Source organism: Branchiostoma floridae, unplaced genomic scaffold (assembly GCF_000003815.2).
Source record: "Branchiostoma floridae strain S238N-H82 unplaced genomic scaffold, Bfl_VNyyK Sc7u5tJ_1564, whole genome shotgun sequence".
NCBI lineage: Eukaryota > Metazoa > Chordata > Leptocardii > Amphioxiformes > Branchiostomatidae > Branchiostoma > Branchiostoma floridae.
The window spans coordinates 138,864-158,192 of NW_023365762.1; the positions used below are offsets into that span (position 1 = coordinate 138,864).

A 19,329-nucleotide genomic window follows, 5' to 3' on the forward strand; every position below is an offset into this window, starting at 1 on the left:
GTGATGATTTGTGATGGTTGTCTTGGAAATGTATGGATGGTTGTCCCATAAAAGCAGGCTCCACCCCAGAGGTGTTGCCAAAAACTATGAAACAAGTGTGTCCATATTTCCTCTTTATTTCCTTAGAATCTTTAATTTCCATTCTCTTATGCAAAGTCTTGCTTGCAGACTATACAATATACCTTGATGAAGCTCTGCTCAACTGGGCTGTGGTTTCTACTTTTATGGGTGTGGCCTCTAACCAGCTCTCAGCCAATCAACTTTACCTAAACAAAACACTAAGGCAATTCTCTGATTGGCTGACAGCTGGTTACAGGTTAGAGACCACACAGACAAAAGTCTTGAAACATTGAAAATTACCTGCACCAGACAAAGTTTACCTGCACCACTCTGAATTTAGGAAGTATGGATCATGTTCAGGAACCATTGCTACTTTTTCTTTTGTACTATGTAGGCGGTACCAGTCAATGCAGCTAGTAACAATCCATATACAAGCCATATACACCTACATCATAGTAACTTTATGTATAAAGCCCAGTACATGGACCAGTGCAGTACATGGCTGTAATCTCTATTCCTTGGGTAAAACACTGTTCAGTCTGTCCATCAGTGGCAAGAGTTGGTCCACCGCCATTTGACAGCATTTTACACGTATAGTATACTAATGCAGACTAGACACTGAAGAATGTCTACCAGAAGAAACTTGCTCGTCTGTTGCGGATCTATCCAGTCTCATACAAAGTGGTTCTAATCCCTGTTCCTCGGGTAAAACATTGTTCAGTCTGTCCATCAGTGGCAAGAGTTGGTCCACTTCCATTTGACAGCATTCTACACGTATAGTATACCAATGCAAACTAGATACCGAGGAGTGTCTACTAGCTTGCTCTTCCGTTGCTGATCTCCCTGGTCTCATAGAAAACGGTTCTAATCTCTGTTCCTCAGGTAAAACACTGTTTAGTCTGTCCATAAGAGGCAAGAGTTGGTCCACCGCCATTTGACAGCAATTTCAAGTAAAGTATTCTAATGCAAACTAGATACTGAAGAGTGTCTACTAGAAGATGCTTGCTCGTCTGTTGCAGATCTCCCTGGTCTCATAGAAAACGGTTCTAATCTCTGTTCCTCGGGTAAAACACTGTTCAGTCTGTCCATCAGTGGCAAGAGTTGGTCCACCGCCATTTTACAGCATTTTACACATATAGTATACTAATGCAAACTAGATACCGAGGAGTGTCTACTAGCTTGCTCTTCCGTTGCTGATCTCCCTGGTCTCATAGAAAACGGTTCTAATCTCTGTTCCTCAGGTAAAACACTGTTCAGTCTGTCCATCAGTGGGAGCAATTGGTCCACTGCCATTTGGCAGCGTTTTAGAGTCTGTGACATCTCGTTGATCTTCATGATCTGTTCGGCGTACTTTGCGTACTTCTTCTGGTGGTCTGTCATCATGTTGGTGAGCGCAGCAATGGCAAAATCCATCTGGAAGAACAAATGAGATGGTTGTCTTGGAAATGTGTGATACAAAATAAACAGGCTCAACCCCAGAGGTGTTGCCAAAAACCATGAAACAATATTTATTATCTCAATATTTCCAGGCTGTATGAACAAATGACAATGAGTGAGAGTGAGTGTGTGTGTCTGTGTGTGTGAGAGTAGTTGTGAATGAGTGAGTGTACATGAGTGAGTGAGTGATCGAGTGTGCACAAGAATGGGGTGAGTGAGTATCATAACTAACACTTAATTCGGTATGTCATAATCAAAAACTGTGACAAAAATAACTAAGACATTTGCACCAATACATTCCTGATCCTCTCTTGTAATATAAAATATAGAGCATATTTGACTATGTTGTAGTCCTACCTCCTTTGTTCTGTTGGTAAGGGAGTTCTGGTCAAAAGCAACTGCCTCTGCACACTGCTTCATGTGTTCCTGATATCGCAGGCACATCTTTAACACCTGTATGGATAAATGCACATTGTCTGGTCAAACAATGCATTCCCAAATCAAATATAAAGCTGGCATCAGATATGTGTAAACTGTCAATTGATTTTTGTCTACATAAACTTTAGTGAACTGAAAGGGATAATTTAAAAAAAAATACTGTTGTTTGTTTTCTTTTATCAGCACTTGTAATATTGCTTAAAGTTTCCAATTTTTATATGTACTATCTTCTTTATGCTCTGGAGAGTGCTATCACTCAATATCCATGTCATTAAGCAAGAACATTATATAGGTGTTGACAGCCATGTATTAGTGTCTCTTATCATATTATTGTTATCATTATCATAGCTCAAATGTACACAGCACATTAACATTTAAAAACCTAGATGTAACCTAAAACTTTGGTTTTTACTTTTCAGAGTAAAGTTGAGTTGAGTTGTGAAAAAATAGTAAATACGGAGCCGTAACATGTGGGTGACAGACTCCCTTACTTCCTTTGAGTCCAGTTTGTCCAGTACGTCCGGATCGCGCATGTTGGGGACGTTGAGCGATCCCCGCATGATCGGGAGGAAGGTGGGGATCTCCTGGATCTTAATGAGTTCTGGATCTGTGGACTGGTAGCCGTGTTGTCCCTCTGCTACCACTACGATGTCCTTCATACTAGCCTGGTGGGGAGGGGGGCAAAAATGTCAACTTTGTGTGTATCATTCAATTTATTGCAGCCAGTAGGTACCCAATCTAAGTAATGAGGATGTTGTACGTGCTCGAGGCACCCCCTCCAACATAGGACTCCCACTCTACATCCCGTCCAAAATACGATGCAATCCCTTTAATACAACATGACCAATTAAGCTGCGCCAACCTTGGAATCGAACTCAGGCCGACAGATCCCTGCACTTGGATCCAGATGGTCAGAGACATGTTGGAAGTTTACAATTCTAAGTGTAAATGAGCAAGGTATCTTGTTTGTTTCCATATCCGTTTCCGTAAACCAGCTTACCAGGTTTGTACCAAAGAGTACTACACACTTTTATAATAAGAGTGGTGGGTATCTTACATGCTCGAGAAGTGTGTTTCCACAAACATGTGACCTCCAATTAACATCCAAGGAGAGATCCATAACCAGAGCTCGAAATACCACCTGCATATGCAGGTTAGTGCAGGTAAAATTGGAGCTGTGCATGTACTTCTGATGTCTGCCTGCACCTAACCTGCACTGGTCCATGTACTGGGTTTTATACATGAATATCCTATGGTGTAGTTACACGTGGATTGTTACCTTTGCCAGAATGGCTAAGGTTATGTTTTCGGTTTGGTGGTGTGGTTCTCCCCGTTTGTGAGCAGCATAACTCGAGCGGACTTCGATGGATGCAGCTGATATTTGGTGGGTGGGTAGGGGTGTGGAAGACGAAGGTCGAGTTCGATAATGGGCCTCCTAGCGGCTTGCTAAGGTACTGCAGCAGGACCTGCATGCTTGATATCTCGCGTTCCGGACATGCTGCGGTCGTGATTTTTGAGCGTTAGGGAGCCCTTAAAGCAGGGAGTGATTGCTGCGAGTTTGGGCCCCCTAGCGGCTTTCATGGAAGTGCAGGCGCCGGTTTAATTGCAAACTTTTGTCCGCGGACAGCATAACTCGAGAAGACTTCAACGGATGCAGCTGGTATTTGGTGGGTGGGTAGGGGTCTGGGAAACGAAGGGGGAGTTCGATAATGGGCCCCCTAGCGGCTTGCTAAGGTACTGCAGCAGGACCTGCATGCTTGATATCTCGCGTTCCGGACATGCTGCGGTCGTGATTTTTGAGCGTTAGGGAGCCCTTAAAGCAGGGAGTGATTGCTGCGAGATTGGGCCCCCTAGCGGCTTTCTTGGAAGTGCAGGCGCCGGTTTACTTTCAAACTTTTGTCCGCGGACAGCATAACTCGAGAAGACTTCGACGGATGCAGCTGGTATTTGATGGGTGGGTATGAGTCTGGGAAACGAAGGAGGAGTTCGATAATGGGCCACCTAGCGGCTTCCCTTGGTACTGTAGCGCAACTTCCGGGTGTGTTTTCCATCTTCTGAACAAGCTATGGCCACGAATTTCGGGTGTTAGATAGCTCTTGTGCTCAGAAGTTAGTGACATAAGTTTGGGCCACCTAGCGGCTAGTGTAGGGATAGCAGGGGAATTTTTGTCAAAAACCTCTGAAGCTTTACAACCCACCCCCCACCCCCCCCAAGCCTGGTTTGCTTCACTCCACCTTAGCAGCTGTCACCACAGTTGAGGGGTTCCTGGTCCATGAATTGGACTGGCCTATGATCAGTCAGTACTGTGAGCAACCTGATATTTCAGAGGTGTAAAGGTCAGACCTTGCAATGTGTTAGTTGACCCTTAGGCCATATGATCAACTTGGCAAGCCAAAATGATGGGCTTATGTACATAACAACGGTCTTAGTCTGTATTCTTCTCCTTTCTTTGAGTTTGAGAGGTAGGTACACTGTCATCTCTCTTTTCACTACATGGTCTCAATTTGAGCTGTCCTTGCAGTAGTCTTTTAAAAGCCATTTTCAGTCTCAAAGCCTTCATGCATTCAAGTCTGTCTCCAAAGAGTCAGCTTGAACTATGTAGAACATGTATCCTACCTTTTATATCATATGGTTGTGAGATTTGGGGCAGAGCTAATTCAGAAGACAATTGCCCAGCAGAAATTACACGGAGGTGATTTTGTGGAAAATCTTTTGGGTGTACATAGAGATACAAGGAACATGGGGTAGTAGAGCAGAGCTTGGGACATTGTTCCCAATTGACTTACATATATTTAATGTACAGTCAAGTTGTGGCTACGCTTCAAACATTCAGACTTTTCAACACATCCCCTATTGTGAGTAGGCGCGTTATCACTCTGTCATCAAATTGAATATGAACTGATGAACAGCTGTAAGGAATTCAGGTTACAAGGCGTAAGGGAAATTTGAAACGATATCGGTTACTTTTTTCTATGGATGTCTGAATTCACAGTTAGACAATAAGTACATAATGTACATTGTTAAAAATGTGGTTGAAAGATATATATATCCAGACATGTTTTCATTGACTGTCTACAAAAAAGTAAAGAAGGGATTCTCCAGGGAATATTATATAAAATTTTCTAGATAAATATGTGGTATGGTGGGCTTTGTGCAAACTTAGAAGTAGTGCCTACCCCCTTGCAATTGTGACAGGGTGGTGGAAATGGTACTTGTTTCTCGATGTTTTAAGCTTGAGGGTGACTTCTGAACAGTTTCATACAACTAAAATGCACATATGTGGAGTTATGGTTTTAGAGCTGAGGGGTTGCCGCACAAACCTGGACAATAGACTAAAACCACAGCGACAATTTTACCTTTGCCAGAATGGCTAAGGTTAGGTTTTGGATGTGTTTGTGTGTCTGTGTGTGAGTTAACAGCATACATGTAACTCGAGAAGCCTGGGATGGATAATGATGATATCTGGTAGGTGGGTAGGGATCGGGAAACGAAGGTCAAGTTTGATAATGGACCCCCTAGCGGCTTGCTAAGGTACTGCAGCAGAAACTTGGACGAAATAACTCTACAACATGTTGACGGATCGTCATGATTTTTGGTATGTAGATAGAATGAGTGATGACTTACATAATGAGATACTAATTATGCACATCAACAGCTCATTTGCATAATTAATCAGGAAAATTTATAAATCCACAGCATTCCATGATAGGACTTTCAAACTTGTCACATATGTAGCTGGGAAGGAGAGAAATGTCTATAGATATCAATTATGCAAATGATGACCTCATTTGCATTATTAATGAGAAAATGTGAACATGTTGACGGATCATCATGTTTTTTGGTATTTAGGTAGCGTAAATGAAGACCTACATAATGAGATACCAATTATGCAAATCAACAGCTAATTTGCATAATCAATTAGGAAAAGTACAAAAACCCACTGCATTTCATTATAGTACTTTCATCAAAGTTGTCACATATGTAACTGAGAAAGAGGGAAGAGAGTAAGGGGTGTATTTTATTAAAGACTAAAAGAGAATAAGTCAAGAATGGATCAAACGATCATCATGATTTTTGGTATGCTGATAGCTTAAGTAATGCTTGATACAATTTGATATCGATTAATGGTAACTTGGGATCTAATTTGCATAATCAATGTCGAAATTTTATAAACCAACTCCAAGCATATAATTATAAAGAAAATGAAATGAATAACGCATTTGTCTACAGACATCATTCTACATAACAAACCTTGTTATTTGGCAAAGGTATGTGTTCGTGGAACTCTAGTTAGTAGATGCATTGACTGTTACACCTATAAGTATAAAATAATGGTACCTGAACAATTTCAATATGATTCATACTTTCTAAATTCAGAGTGGTGCAGGTAAAATTTGTCTGGTGCAGGTAATCTTCAATGCCACCTGCACCAGTGCAGGTTTGCAGAAAAAGTATTTCGAGCCCTGCATAACCAAAGCTAGGCACTCATTTTCACCTGAGTGAAGTGAGGGAATTTGAGTTACTAGTAAGTTAGGTTAAAGTGGCTTGCCCTTGGGCACAATATTGGAGCATGTCATTTCATCATGGGGACTCAAAGCCACAGAGATCTGGGCTTGGAGCCAAACGGCCAACCATTACGCTATGCAATGCCATAACACCAGTGATTGATATTACGTTGTTTCAAATGTCAGCAAAAAAAAAGACGGATAGCATGAACAAAAATTTTAATAGCAATAAAATTATTTTGTAACGTGTGTAAAATTATTTTGTAATCTTACCTTGTGTTTTGCTTGTTCCTGTGCTTTGCTTACAAACTTGGCCGTACTGTCGCTCTCCCCATCCACGGGTCTGTTTACAGAGAAGGACGTGTAGGGGACTTCATCCTCCGTACCTTTCTTAGGCTCGGGCGGACTGATAGGCGTACTCTGATCCGAACCCATGTTGATGATTTTCAGAAGAAACAAAGAGGGAGGGGGGCGTTGCACCACAAATTTACTTCCTCGTAGAAACTCACTGCGTCAATTTTCTACCTTGACCTTCACTTCTACAGTATCCCAAGGTCGTTGTATCAAGAAAAAACGTCAAAACATGAAGTTTTTCCTCTCAGAATCGCTTAAAATCACTAAAATTCTGAAAAGATGTCTTTTTCACGAAACACCTTCCGCCATCTTTGATCACGATCTTTCCCAGGATGCATCACGTTCAAGATGGCTGCCCCCTGGTTGAAAAAAATTGCGTAACGCCAAAAATTGTTGATATTTGAACAATTTTAGGAGGAGATTTCAATATTTTAGGGTGAAGAGACATGCAGAGCTCGAAGGACAAGAGAAGGCGGTTAAGGCTGCAAGGTTCACGGGCGGTACAGGCAGGAAAACCGGTGAAACCTTTCGGTGGACCGGGAAGGGGTAGAGGGGGAGGGGCAGTTGGGGGAGGGGGGCAGCAGCAACAGACTCCCGGATACAGCGGTGATGACAACAGCAGAAGCTCGGCAGAGCCCCGTCAGATGCGCGGTAGCAAGCCGACGTGGTTGGAAAAGGACGAAAGACTTGGGGAGAAGAGTTTTGTCTTCCATCAGCCAACAAAGGTAGTTATAAACAAACGTGATTTTTTTAACCTCCTTGAACAGACCATGCCTGAACCATTTAGGAGCTTTCATCAACAAACTAAAACTCTTGGGACCAAAAAATATTATCTATTAAAGAGAACCAGGTGCCAGTTGTAAGAATCTATTACTGGGCCAATCTGAGAGCAATGATCATACTGTTTCTTTGCCATTTTTACATATTTTACAAACGTTTAAGTACCACAATTCTGCACAATGCCACAGACAAAACTGGAATACAGTATTGGATTTTGCAACACTTGTTTCCATGCAGTGTCTAATCTGATGGCTCAAGTAGTTTTATAATTTACTAACTTCGGTGCTGCACTTTTTTTCAGGCTATAAGGAAGCCACCGGATCCCAAAGTTATCAAGTAAGTGTGGTCAAGTGTTCAAAAATCATAGAGCTTTGTGTGTTTGTTGATCAAAGAACAAAACACAGTTCTTTATATATCCTGTAGTACAGTACTTAAAACTTCTGTCAGTACACTATTTCATATCAAGGAAAATACAGTGCATTCTACTATGACCAATGTAATTTGTCAATAAGAATGTTAAACATTGCACTATTGACAGGATGTTCCTATCAAAAGCCATGTCACTCTATCATAGAATCAAAGTTTTCAAATCACACCCATTTTTGTAAGCAAATAAGCCATTAATTCATAATGTTTAATCTGTCTTAAATCTTTCAATTTCTGTGTGTCATGCAGAGAGGACGGAGTTTTTGAAATAAGTTCAAGTCCATCAGGAGTTTCCAGGTAAGGCTGGGTGAATCTCAATTATTAAACTTCAATGTTAATTGTTATGCTCATTCCATCCAAGTCTATGACTGGACATTTTATAAAAAGCAGTTAGAGAAAGAGCCCCTAAAATGGAGATGTGAAATGTTAATGTGTTTGAGTATAAATGCAGTTTTCTCAACAATCTTTAATAGGTAAGACTTTTTTTCAACAGGTTACGATACTTCCCACACTTTGTCGACCCTAAGGAAGCTGATTGGATGTTTGACCAGTTGGAGGCTGAAATCCCCTGGAGACAGAGGAAAGGGATAGACAGGGAAGGTACAGTTCTGTCTCTATGTCTCTCTAGATCTGTATAGCCAGTATTATGCCCTTCAGTATAATGCACTTGTTTCTGTATCTGTATCTGTATAGCTGGTGTATCCTCACTTTGATGTACATTGTAACACACAAGCTTCTGTATCTCTATAGCTGTTATAAGTTCCCTTGGATGTGCCTCGGGTTTACCCTTTGGCGTAACACACCGGCTTCTGTATCCGTGTAGCTGGTAGAGCCTCCCCCTGGCAAAACACACCAGCTTCGCAGGCATGTGGCACAGCAGTAGCTAGTTATAGTACACAGAATGACCTGTCGTGCATAACCTTTGCAAAAATCTAGCTTTTAGCTTTAATTAAAGCTATCTAGAGAGGATGCCCTACTGTACTTAGTGGCAGCGAGGTCCACTGTATGATAGTTCTAGGGATAAAGAAAATATCTAACAGATGAATACTACCTTTAGATATGATTATAGCAAAAACCATGTCATAAAATCAAGTCATAGAGGAAAATATTTGTAGGGATTTACTTTTGTTGTAGGGAGTGTTTGCGCTAGTTTAAAGTTGTGGTTTGCTGTAAAAAGGGAATTTTTGCAATGCTTTTAATTAAGGTCACGGCAAAGAGGTCACCGATAAAAATGGGAACATGAAACCAACATTTACCCTTTTACATTATTCTATGGACAGAATGTCATACAGTTACATTATTCTATGGACAGAATGTCATACAGTTACATTATTCTATGGACAGAATGTCATACAGTTACATTATTCTATGGACAGAATGTCATACAGTGATGGCTTATTATTGCTATACATCAGGCAATATAATTTAAGTCCATTTTGTTTTTCCTACATGTCAGGTGTGGAATACCTGCAGCCGAGGTTGACAGCATGGTTTGGTGAAATTCCATATTCCTACTCCAGACTCACACATGAAGCTAACCCACATGTAAGTCTTTATTTCAACAGTCTGGTGTGACAGCATGAAGGCACTTAGTTTCAGTACCATGATAAAAGAGAAATTATCGTCAATGGCATTTCAGTACCATGAAAAGAGCAATGCTGCATAGTGCCGATGACATTTCAGTACTTTAACAACTACAGTTCATGATTTTTCAGTACCATGGAAAGGGCATTTATACCGTCAATTATGTTTCAGTACCATGAAAAGTGCACAAGTAGTGTTGATGATGTTTCAGTACCTTGAACAGTGCAGTGATACTGTTGATGGTCTTTCAGTACCATGAAAAGTGCACTGGTACTGCTGATGGTGTTTCAGTACCATGAAAAGTGCACTGGTACTGCTGATGGTGTTTCAGTACCATGAAAAGTGCACTGGTACTGCTGATGGTGTTTCAGTACCATGAAAAGTGCACTGGTACTGTTGAAGATATTTCAGCACCATGTAAAGTGACTGGTATTGATGATATTTCAGTACAAAAAGTATACTAGTGTTGTTGTTGTTGTTTCAGTACCATGAAAAAGTGACTTTTGCTGCATGCTGATTGTGTTTAAGCAATAAGCACCATGACGATTGTCATGGTACAAGTGCAGGTATGGAGTGAAAAGTGGATATTTCATGTATTTTTATTTGTTTATAGTTTCCTAGCTACTTAAATCAGTAAGGAACCCCCTTTTTTTTCTTTTCTTCTCATATTTGTATTTTCCTTCCCTAGTGGCACCCTATAGTGACTATGTTACGTGACCACATCACCCAGTCTTGTGGCCACACCTTCAACTCTGTACTGTGTAACCTGTATCGGGATGACAAGGACTCCATAGCCTGGCACTCCGACAACGAATACTCCCTACGGAAAAACCCCATCATAGCCTCGCTAACCCTCGGTGCCATCAGGACCTTTGAGTTACGAAAGAACCCACCACCAGTAAGTATGCTTTAAAAAAGCTGTAATCAAGATAAAATTTTTCAGACTCAGACCATACACTGGACAAGGTTTCTGACAATTTTCAGGCTCATCAGACTCATCCTCACCGTATATCAGACTAACAACTGGATATGATTTTGGAAATGGTCAGACAGTTCAGATAACATTCATTATCTTGAAATCATCAGTGACACTGAAAAGAAGAGAAAAGATAACAGATGTTATCTGAAATTTCTGACCATTTCCAAAATCACATCCATGTTGCTTGAGTAATTGCTATTTGTGGTACAACTGTTTTTGTGATACTACAGGTAGGAACATTTATCTCACACCACCCATGTTAACATTTACAGGAAGAGGATGGTGACTACACTTACACAGAGAGAGTGAAGATTCCCCTGAACCATGGGAGCTTACTGATCATGGAGGGGGCAACACAAGAAGACTGGCAGGTATGTGTACATGTGTGTTCAATGTTTTGAAGTTCTTCAATAAACCATTACAACATACAAGCTTAAGTCAAACCTGCCTGAGAAGGCCACTCAGGGGACCAATGCAACAAGATCTGGTCTATGTGGACAGGTGGTCACTATAGACAGGGTTCTTAATGATTGTGTCAATGAGAAAAATTAGAATTGTCTAAAGGACCACCCAAAAGTGGTTACAATTGCCAGGTGGTCCTTATGTAGCGTTAGGGTTTGGGTCACTTGCACAGGTACGACTTGTGCTTGATGTACAGTCATTTTTCAATGCCTATCTTACTTGTCAATACATGTTGATGTGTTATTATCTTTTTCATCTGCAGCACCGTGTCCCAAAGGAATATCATGACAGAGGAGCAAGGATAAACTTGACCTTCAGAACTATCTACCCTGAAGAAGAATCATGACCTTGGGCATATTCCACTGGGTGAATGTGCAAGATAGAATGATAGTCATCGGGTTTCCATGACAGAGGGATTGGCAAGTTTTCTCCCGTTCAACAGCAACATAATTCAATGCGTTATGCTGCAGCTTCTTAACCTCCTTGGTGTAAAAATTTGGACGTGACATCTATGTGCAAGCAATCAAAATACCTGGTTGCCTGGTTATTCAGTGTAACTTAATTTCAAACTCAGCATGCTAACAAGCCAGCAGCAATATCCAAAAAGCAGTTACTCCAGTAACTGGATATGATATTTTGGAAACAGTCAGACATTTCAGAAGGCATCCACCATCTTTCGTCAGTGACACTGAAGTGTCCTGGGGGAAACTGGTCTTTTATACCCTAACTATGAATGCAAAAGAGCTGAAGACAATTTTGGAAATCCAATAGGAAGCTAGGTAAGACAAAGTCAAGCTGAAGACAATTTTGAGTAACTACTTTTTGGCGAATCTTATTACCTGGATGTCTAACTTTCATCAGCAGCAATATCTATTGCAATCTGAAAAGATTGACTGGGACAGATTGGGGAAAGCGGCATGGGCAGAGCTGGTCAGTTTCGAGAAGTTGTGTCAACTGGAAAGTTAAGCTTTATTCTATATCTCTGTATTGTACTTTGTGTAATAGTTGTTGCCATACATTGTACCATGTACAATGCGTTGTCGTGCAAATAAAGTTCCTCTTCTGTATGATAATATTGTTGATGCCCTGTATGTTCCTCATAAATCCTTTGCTCACTTGGTGGATTTATAGCAAATGACCCCTTCTTACGACATCATAATACGGTAAATGCATTTACGGTCGCAGGGATTTAATTTCTCGGTAGTGGGAAAAAGGACTTTTCGCAGTGGTTTTAAGTTCACGGTAGCACCATGCACTGTAGTCTCTTACTGCCATGGAGAAATATTCGCATTGGTTTTAAGTTAGGGGTGAAATGGCCTCTGCAAAAACCGTGAACATAAAACCACCACGAACATGTTTGCATGTACAGTATACTGCTGCTGGGTTCCCTGACACGGGTAGGCAGCAGTCTTCACACCGCGCTTCTGGCAGATGGGCAATGTTCATGACATCTATACTGTATTTTTAAATGCATTAAAATGCAAGTTACTTCACAGTTGGGTTTTCCATGCAGCATGGGTTTATATATAAAGATACTATCCTCAAGGAATGTGTCCTTGGAAGTTTTTGAGACCTTGCATTGTTAAAAGCCTAGCTATAGGCCTCTATACAAGTATGATTTCCTGACCACTGAACCATACACATTTAGCTATCTTATCCTTCAGTCCATGAGAGCTCACTCGTGTAAAATGAATGCGAGAAAAGAAGCACGGGGTTCTAGAGTTCTATCACGCAATTCCGTCATTATGTAATTAAAGTCTCGTCTGATGGTGATGATAATGCGACGATTATGATGATGATTATGATAGTAAAGAAATACCCACGGTTTGTATCAAGTTTATTGCAAATTCATGCCCGTGGGCTAATTGCAGTTAACATAAAAGATTCAAACAGTGTAAGATACAAAATCACAAGTGTCTACTCTAGTCTAAAACTAGTAAAAGCTAACTCTAGATCCTGGGTTATTGGGCCATGGGTCCGACTCCTTTTTCTAAGACAGTTGAAGACGAAAGATCCCACCTTTTTTATTATGTGTGGGTTTTGTGATGTTAGAAGGAGAACTTATTTCTTTTTGTCAGTGAATGTGAGGAAGTTTGGGTGGAATTTGATGGCCTCTTTGAACAGCTCTTTTCTTTCTTGATTATAGGAGAGCAGTTTGACATAAAATGTATATATATATCCACTATTTATACATACTTTGGGGGAGAGAGGGCACGTGCGGGTAACGACCTTTTTCAGAATAATTACTGTGACTGTGTTTCTGAGGGCTTTTTATGCCTGATTAACGAATCTGCACAAGGAGAACTTTCAGTCCATCGAATCACACACCATGAGCCCTCTTATCGCTAATCTACAAACGCTGAGCTCTACATAATACAGAGGTAAGTTAAGAGATAGAGATATAGACACGTAGGCACAATAGTGCAAGGCTTTTAAGAGAACGCCGATATACTAACTATACTAGTATAATTTTGCCTGCGTTTGGGCATTTTTCATTAGTAAGACTTATGTTATGCTTAATTGGTTAATTTCGTCGTTATTTGACTATCGGTTGGTTATTTTTTTTAAGTGAAAATGCAGGGAATATTGTATCTTGTGGCATTGTATCTTGTACGATGACAAATATCCACTATTAGGAGCAACCCTTAAAAACGTAGTAAGACAAACCGAGAGGAAGAAAATATAAGTTGCTCAAGCGTCGGACAAGGCAAAATGATACATCATGGGGGAGGAGGTTTTTGTACGTATGCGACACTAGTTTGATGTGACTACATAGAAACAATTGCAACAGTATACTGATATCCCTATGGATAGATTCATCAATTCTATTCTAAGGCGTAAGAGATTAGATATTCGACATCATGCTAGGCTCGGTGCGTGTAACATGATCCAGACAAAGACACATGCACAAACTTATAAACAGTGAACATTCCACATGTTTATTTTACCTCACCAACGCAAAGCATATATATAAGATACATGATGGAGCTCAATCTTAACATTCCGAATCTTTGAGGTTCTGTAATTTCGGAACACGAGAACAGAGGAAGTACGGACTAAATGTTGAAACTGGTTTGTAAGTTAATATGTACTAAAATGGCCAATTGTTAATTACTTCAGACGTCCGTTGTACGTAATTAGAAGGTGTCATTATTAGGGAATATCTTAAGACGCTGAACTAAGACAGACATGAGACTAAAATGAAACTTGGCGGACCGATTTTGAGTTGGCAGTTCTAAGTACTTAAACTGTTGTCCGTAACCGAACCACGTGACTGATTTTTTTGTCATAAGGTATAGTGATAAAAAGGAGTATTACAATATTTGATTCTACTTAGCGGTCAATACACTAGGGGACCTTTGTCCCGTCAAAAATTAAGGCCTATTGATGCAGTGAAGCAGCATTGCGTGATGCATGATGATTTGCAGATCTCCCTTCTTTGGGTAGTAGCCACAGCTGCAGCTGTCTGGACAAAGATAAGATAAAAAGATAATGAACGATTAGATGACCTGAATGGGCAAAAGCTGAATGACTTGTGGAAGGGAATTATCAACGTCAAAGACTTTAGCTCAAGTTAGACTGACTTGGTTTCTCTGCCCCACCCCCACCCCCCAAAAAAAGACATAGCGCATTTGCCCAGTTTTAGAAGGACGTAAATAACATATGGAAACGCGTTAAGGAAACCAAACAAACATATATACTGTCAATGTCAACCTTTAATGTTTGTCCGCAATACTTCCGCGGTGACGAGTTTAAAACACACAACACGAAAATTGGGATATACCAATGATGATATGGTTGCTTTTGCTTTAGTTAATACACGGCGCCAGTATAGATTTACTGAATGTATTTGTCGCTTGTCCAACTTTTTTTTCCCCGTGGAGTGAGTATTAAGATATTATGTCCCAGGTAAGTCAGACAGGTACGTCTGGGAATGGTTGCCCTTAACAATAGTGATAAATCCTATCAGATAGTCGTTGTCTCAATCATAAAAGGCCCCAAAACAACCATTAGCAGGCACGCATTGTTATTGGTAAATTCCTCTTGTTGTGCAGTGACAAAAATACTTTGTTACCCTTCAGAGTCTGTTGATCTTGATCCTGGATCAAGGATTTCCTCGGAGCTTTGCGAGGAGCAGGCTATCGCCGTTTTCCTTTGCCTCCTTGAGCTTGAAATCATCTGCAAAACAATATTTGTTTGAAACTCGTGCAAGAAGAGTTTCCGACAAATCGTCTAAATGTTATGCTATTGGGTTGCGCAATTGCTTTGGTTTGTAAAACATCAGGTTATATCGAAGCAAAGACTGGTATTAACTAGAAAAACACATATGCTCAAATGTTATATTTGTACGATTATATGGCACTGGTATTTTCAAAATGGTATTGCATGCCTGTAAGCATGAAAGAGTTAGCGTATTTTCTGTCACGGTGATGTTTTTTTCTCTTTCATCTAACGTGTGTGGATTCTATACCTGCGGCAAGATCCCGAGGCTGGCGCTTTAATGCGGCTTGAATACAGTCGCGAAGTCCATCGCAGGGCGATTTGCCCCCTCCCCATTGGGCATCGGTATCGTCCAAGAAAACGGTCATCAACACCATCAACAAGAGGAGGCTTTTCAGGTAGCCCTTCATTTTCTCACCTAGGCTGGAATTGTTGCATCAAAAGTCATAAGTCAATACATCAAAACATGGGTTAGCCATTAAGATCAATGGAATTCTAACCGATTCAGTCACTGATGAAAACAATGGGTGTGCCAAACAGATCTAGATTTGCACATACCGGTAATTTAAAACTTGAACAAATACTGTAACGTTACATGCAGATATGTTCGCAGTGGTTTTATGGTCGCAGCTTTTGCGGTAACCGCTTCACTGCAAACTCAAAGCCGTCGTGAACATGTTTATGCTGTCTTCTCCTCGCCTACATTGCACATTTTTATGATGTGTCGGAGGCGTCTGTTAAGTTGAAGGCGCATAAGACAAAACACAAATCCGACCCGATCAGTTTTGAACATTAAATACAAAAATGTACATATTTAGCAAAAAGAACCAATCTGATTCGGTTAGACCAGTGACAGTTGATCACCTCAGCACAGCCGAGAGTGAGTGTTCTGTCCCTTTCCGAGTTGCTGTAAGATGGTTTCCGACTGGCTTTCCGTTAAGGCATCGGGGTTCCATTAACGTACAGTATGTGACTGTATACCTAACTCAGAACTACCGGTACCGGTACCGTTAAATTAAGTCCTCCGCGAACTCTCGTATATGCATGTACAGACAGTTAATGTAGTTCAGTCAGTGTATGAGCTTGTCAAGAAAAGGTCATGACAGCAGAGTTTGTCACCACGCCTAAACCGGTTCCTGGCCTATCGTAATGGAACACAAAGAACGGTCACACGTAAAAAAAATGGTGTCTACGGGGCACCAAAACTTTCTTGCCGAATCCTTCACTGCTAGCTAAAGAAAATTCAACAGGTACATGTGTCGAATAGATTTGACTCCGTTAATTCTAGGAAAAATACAGTCAGTATTTTCAAGCCTGTGGCATGCGCTTACAAGGGGAAATTTTAAATGCTCGAGAAAGCCGCACCCAAGGAGACCCGTGCGATATTCCGTATGTCCATGGGATTTTCCTGGTAGTTCCATCGTTCACATTTACTTAAAATAAAATTCTATAAGCCTAACGAATGAGATTAATGAAAAATGTAACAGAAGGAACGGCCTACCCGGTGTTGAATCCAAGATCGTCAATCCGTGACTTGATCAGAAAACCTGTCTTGTCTGTATGAAGTCAGTGGGCGACTATTTAGTAGTTGGAACATGCCCATACCTTTAGGCGAGTCCTGGTTGTGACGTTTGTACATGAACCAATGACACACCCTGCATACAATCCCATGACAGCTCTCCAGCACCTGATTGGTTGTGCCAAGGACTTCATGTAACCGCAATCGAAAAGGTTACTGACTTTAAATAATACACGAGCTAGAGGTTAGAATTGGCCAAGCATGGAGTGTCATACACGCAATCCGAAAATTGGAAATCAGAAAAGGAACAAAAACTAATAAAAGTATTATAATTTTGTATTGAGAGTCTCAATTTTGCGTTACGGCTGTGAGTCTGGACAATGAATACTTCTCAGACCAGGAAATTGGACGGTTCCTATACGGGGATGTTACGTGTTGTATACAACAAACCTTGGTGGGAACCTTTACCAGGATGTTAAGTGATGTATACAACAAACCTTAGTGGGAACACACAACAAACAAAGAACTGTATGGGACTCTTCCATCTATTTCAACTGAAGTCAGGCGAAGCCGGTTAAGCATTTTTGGACATGTTACTCTACATGGCAAACAAATCGGTAAACTGCTCCTTTGGTCCCAGAAGCGGAAAAAAACTTAAGAGTACCATACCTTACAATAAAGAACTTAATTGAATCAGAGACTGAACTAAGTGATATGGACTCCCGAACTTTGTTAATGCTACAAATCAATAAGAGTATGACTATGTATGTATGTATGTATATGTTCAGGGTTATGACAGCGTTGTACAGGGCATGCGTGCACGTGGAACAGGAGAAATGCATAAGCTGCAGTAACTATCAACAACAATAACTGTTGACAGCTTTTCGATGTTGTATTCAACCCCAAAAAATGTTGAGTTCAATCTCTGTTACAGTAGGTACATATAGGGGTGGGCACCGGTACAGAAAATTCAGGTCCAGGTCCGGTTCAGGTCCAAAGGATCAGGTCCAGGTCCGGACCTGAACCTGATGCAGTATGACTCATACCAATGGTCCATTTTACTACAAAGAAATCTGTTTGGTGGACTTACACTGGCATTTATAATCCTACAACGCTAACTGCACCAGGTCCTATAGGATTGTCGACTGTAAAACGTGGTAGAAATTACTATAAACTCTACTCTACTTCACTCTAAGAGTTGTTATTTTCTCCCACCTGCAAGCGCCAAAACGTGTGAATGCCTGATCAAATAATCTGTTAATTTTCTAATCGGTCCAACATCCGGTTCACCTAATTTTTTCAGGTCCGGTTTTTCTGGACCGGTCCAATAAGAAAAAAAAAACGGTTTTGTACCGGTACACTGTACCAATACCCAGCCCTAGGTACAAATGTAAGGATATATAACTTCCCAAGGAGACGTCAGTAAAAATTGTAACACGGCAGTCGGCATAGTTTATCAAATACTTTTGGGAAAGGGGGAAAGTGAGACCAATGACTTTTTGCATAGCTGTGGCGGTGCTCCTGGGGGCTTTTCACTACCTGCACAATGAGGAATTTCAGTCCGCTTAATACCCCCTTCACATCGATCGGAAGACTAGTTTACGAGCTCTAAATGACATTTTCGTGAGTAAGACGTCCGGTGTTCTCACGATCATCTTGCGATTTTTAGGGATCGCCGGCAATTTTCAGGAGTCTTACGACGGTCGCGCTGCAGCGAAACATGTTCTTAACATAAGCGACAAGTCGCAGGAGATCTCCGAGATCGCAGAGCTCGTTACCGAGTCGCAGATCGTGCGTGCAAATTGTGCGTACCTCGCAAGGGTATCGGTCAATAGTCTTGCGTCAATCCAACGATTGAAGACCGATAGGCGAGCACAGAGATAGTTATTAATCATCGAGCGCAAATCGGAAGGCGAACGCCCGTTCGTCGGGCGACGTTCGGGCGACGTTCATCCGACTTCCGATTGTTTACAAATATTGAATTTCTGGGAATGTGAGGGTAATTCTAACATTGTGGCCCCTGTGGCAGTATGTAGGCTGGCTTTGTGACACACTTTCCTTTCTTGTGTCATTTCTATTATGCCCGCGCATTCCATTCATTGGTTAAAAAGATTCCGACAGCAAAATAAGCAACATTTATTGATCTCTTGCCATTTTTGAGGAACGTTTTGTGTTCCCTTGTCCGCGTGCAAGAGGTCATGGGAGGTTCATTATCATAGATTTATTCACCGTCGATCGCACGAAGCTCGCTTATATGTGAGGGGGACAGATTTTGGGCGAAAAATACGCAAGACCATCTTAAAATCAGCCGACCTTCCTGCGATTGCGAAGTACGTCCGAAGATCGTATATAATGTGAGGCAGGCTTAATGACACACAACTACCGCTGATCTACTACCTTTGAGGTCACTGTGGCCTGTGGCACATTGGCACAGCGCAAGACTTTAAAGAGGACGCTGATAGTATACCTTTTGCAGCGTTTGGTCATTTTTCATTGCAATTGGATCCTCATTGTTCTCTTGTTTGTTGAAAGTCGTTAACAAAAGCTGCAGCAATGAAAAAGAA

General features: G+C 41.1%; 2 protein-coding genes and 1 long non-coding RNA gene across 3 annotated transcripts; 1 reads left to right on the top strand and 2 right to left on the bottom strand.

The window, feature by feature from the left end:
- Positions 1 to 910: 910 nt before the first annotated feature.
- Positions 911 to 7,137, bottom strand: LOC118408286 (BLOC-1-related complex subunit 5-like). Its single transcript, XM_035808972.1, has 5 exons — positions 6,714 to 7,137; positions 2,427 to 2,600; positions 1,855 to 1,950; positions 1,354 to 1,473; positions 911 to 1,176 (listed from the first exon to the last, which is right to left on the bottom strand). Exons 1-5 carry the CDS (start codon positions 6,873 to 6,875, stop codon positions 1,021 to 1,023), a joined length of 708 nt encoding a protein of 235 aa, XP_035664865.1. The 5' UTR covers positions 6,876 to 7,137; the 3' UTR covers positions 911 to 1,020.
- Positions 7,138 to 7,240: 103 nt separating this feature from the next.
- Positions 7,241 to 11,483, top strand: LOC118408270 (alpha-ketoglutarate-dependent dioxygenase alkB homolog 3-like). The gene is made up of 8 exons (XM_035808937.1): positions 7,241 to 7,519; positions 7,876 to 7,910; positions 8,250 to 8,297; positions 8,494 to 8,600; positions 9,457 to 9,545; positions 10,273 to 10,482; positions 10,836 to 10,934; positions 11,288 to 11,483. Exons 1-8 carry the CDS (start codon positions 7,241 to 7,243, stop codon positions 11,369 to 11,371), a joined length of 951 nt encoding a protein of 316 aa, XP_035664830.1. The 3' UTR covers positions 11,372 to 11,483.
- A 2,455-nt stretch (positions 11,484 to 13,938) lies between these two features.
- LOC118408287 lies at positions 13,939 to 16,894 on the bottom strand. Its single transcript, XR_004830278.1, has 4 exons — positions 16,748 to 16,894; positions 15,497 to 15,669; positions 15,101 to 15,204; positions 13,939 to 14,491 (listed from the first exon to the last, which is right to left on the bottom strand). It is a non-coding gene; the product is annotated as an uncharacterized LOC118408287 (long non-coding RNA).
- Between the last annotated feature and the right edge of the window lie 2,435 nt (positions 16,895 to 19,329).

What these genes read in the sequence shown, in the direction of transcription:
- LOC118408286 (XM_035808972.1), bottom strand. Translation starts at nt 6,875, where the DNA reads ATGGGTTCGGATCAGAGTACGCCTATCAGTCCGCCCGAGCCTAAGAAA. An exon ending in AGGAACAAGCAAAACACAAG is followed by an intron (nt 2,601 to 6,713) that starts GTAAGATTACAA and finishes CCTCCCCACCAG; the next exon opens with GCTAGTATGAAGGACATCGT. An exon ending in AGACTCTAAAACGCTGCCAA is followed by an intron (nt 1,177 to 1,353) that starts ATGGCAGTGGAC and finishes AAATGCTGTAAA; the next exon opens with ATGGCGGTGGACCAACTCTT.
- LOC118408270 (XM_035808937.1), top strand. Translation starts at nt 7,241, where the DNA reads ATGCAGAGCTCGAAGGACAAGAGAAGGCGGTTAAGGCTGCAAGGTTCA. An exon ending in TACGAAAGAACCCACCACCA is followed by an intron (nt 10,483 to 10,835) that starts GTAAGTATGCTT and finishes TAACATTTACAG; the next exon opens with GAAGAGGATGGTGACTACAC. An exon ending in CAACACAAGAAGACTGGCAG is followed by an intron (nt 10,935 to 11,287) that starts GTATGTGTACAT and finishes TTTCATCTGCAG; the next exon opens with CACCGTGTCCCAAAGGAATA.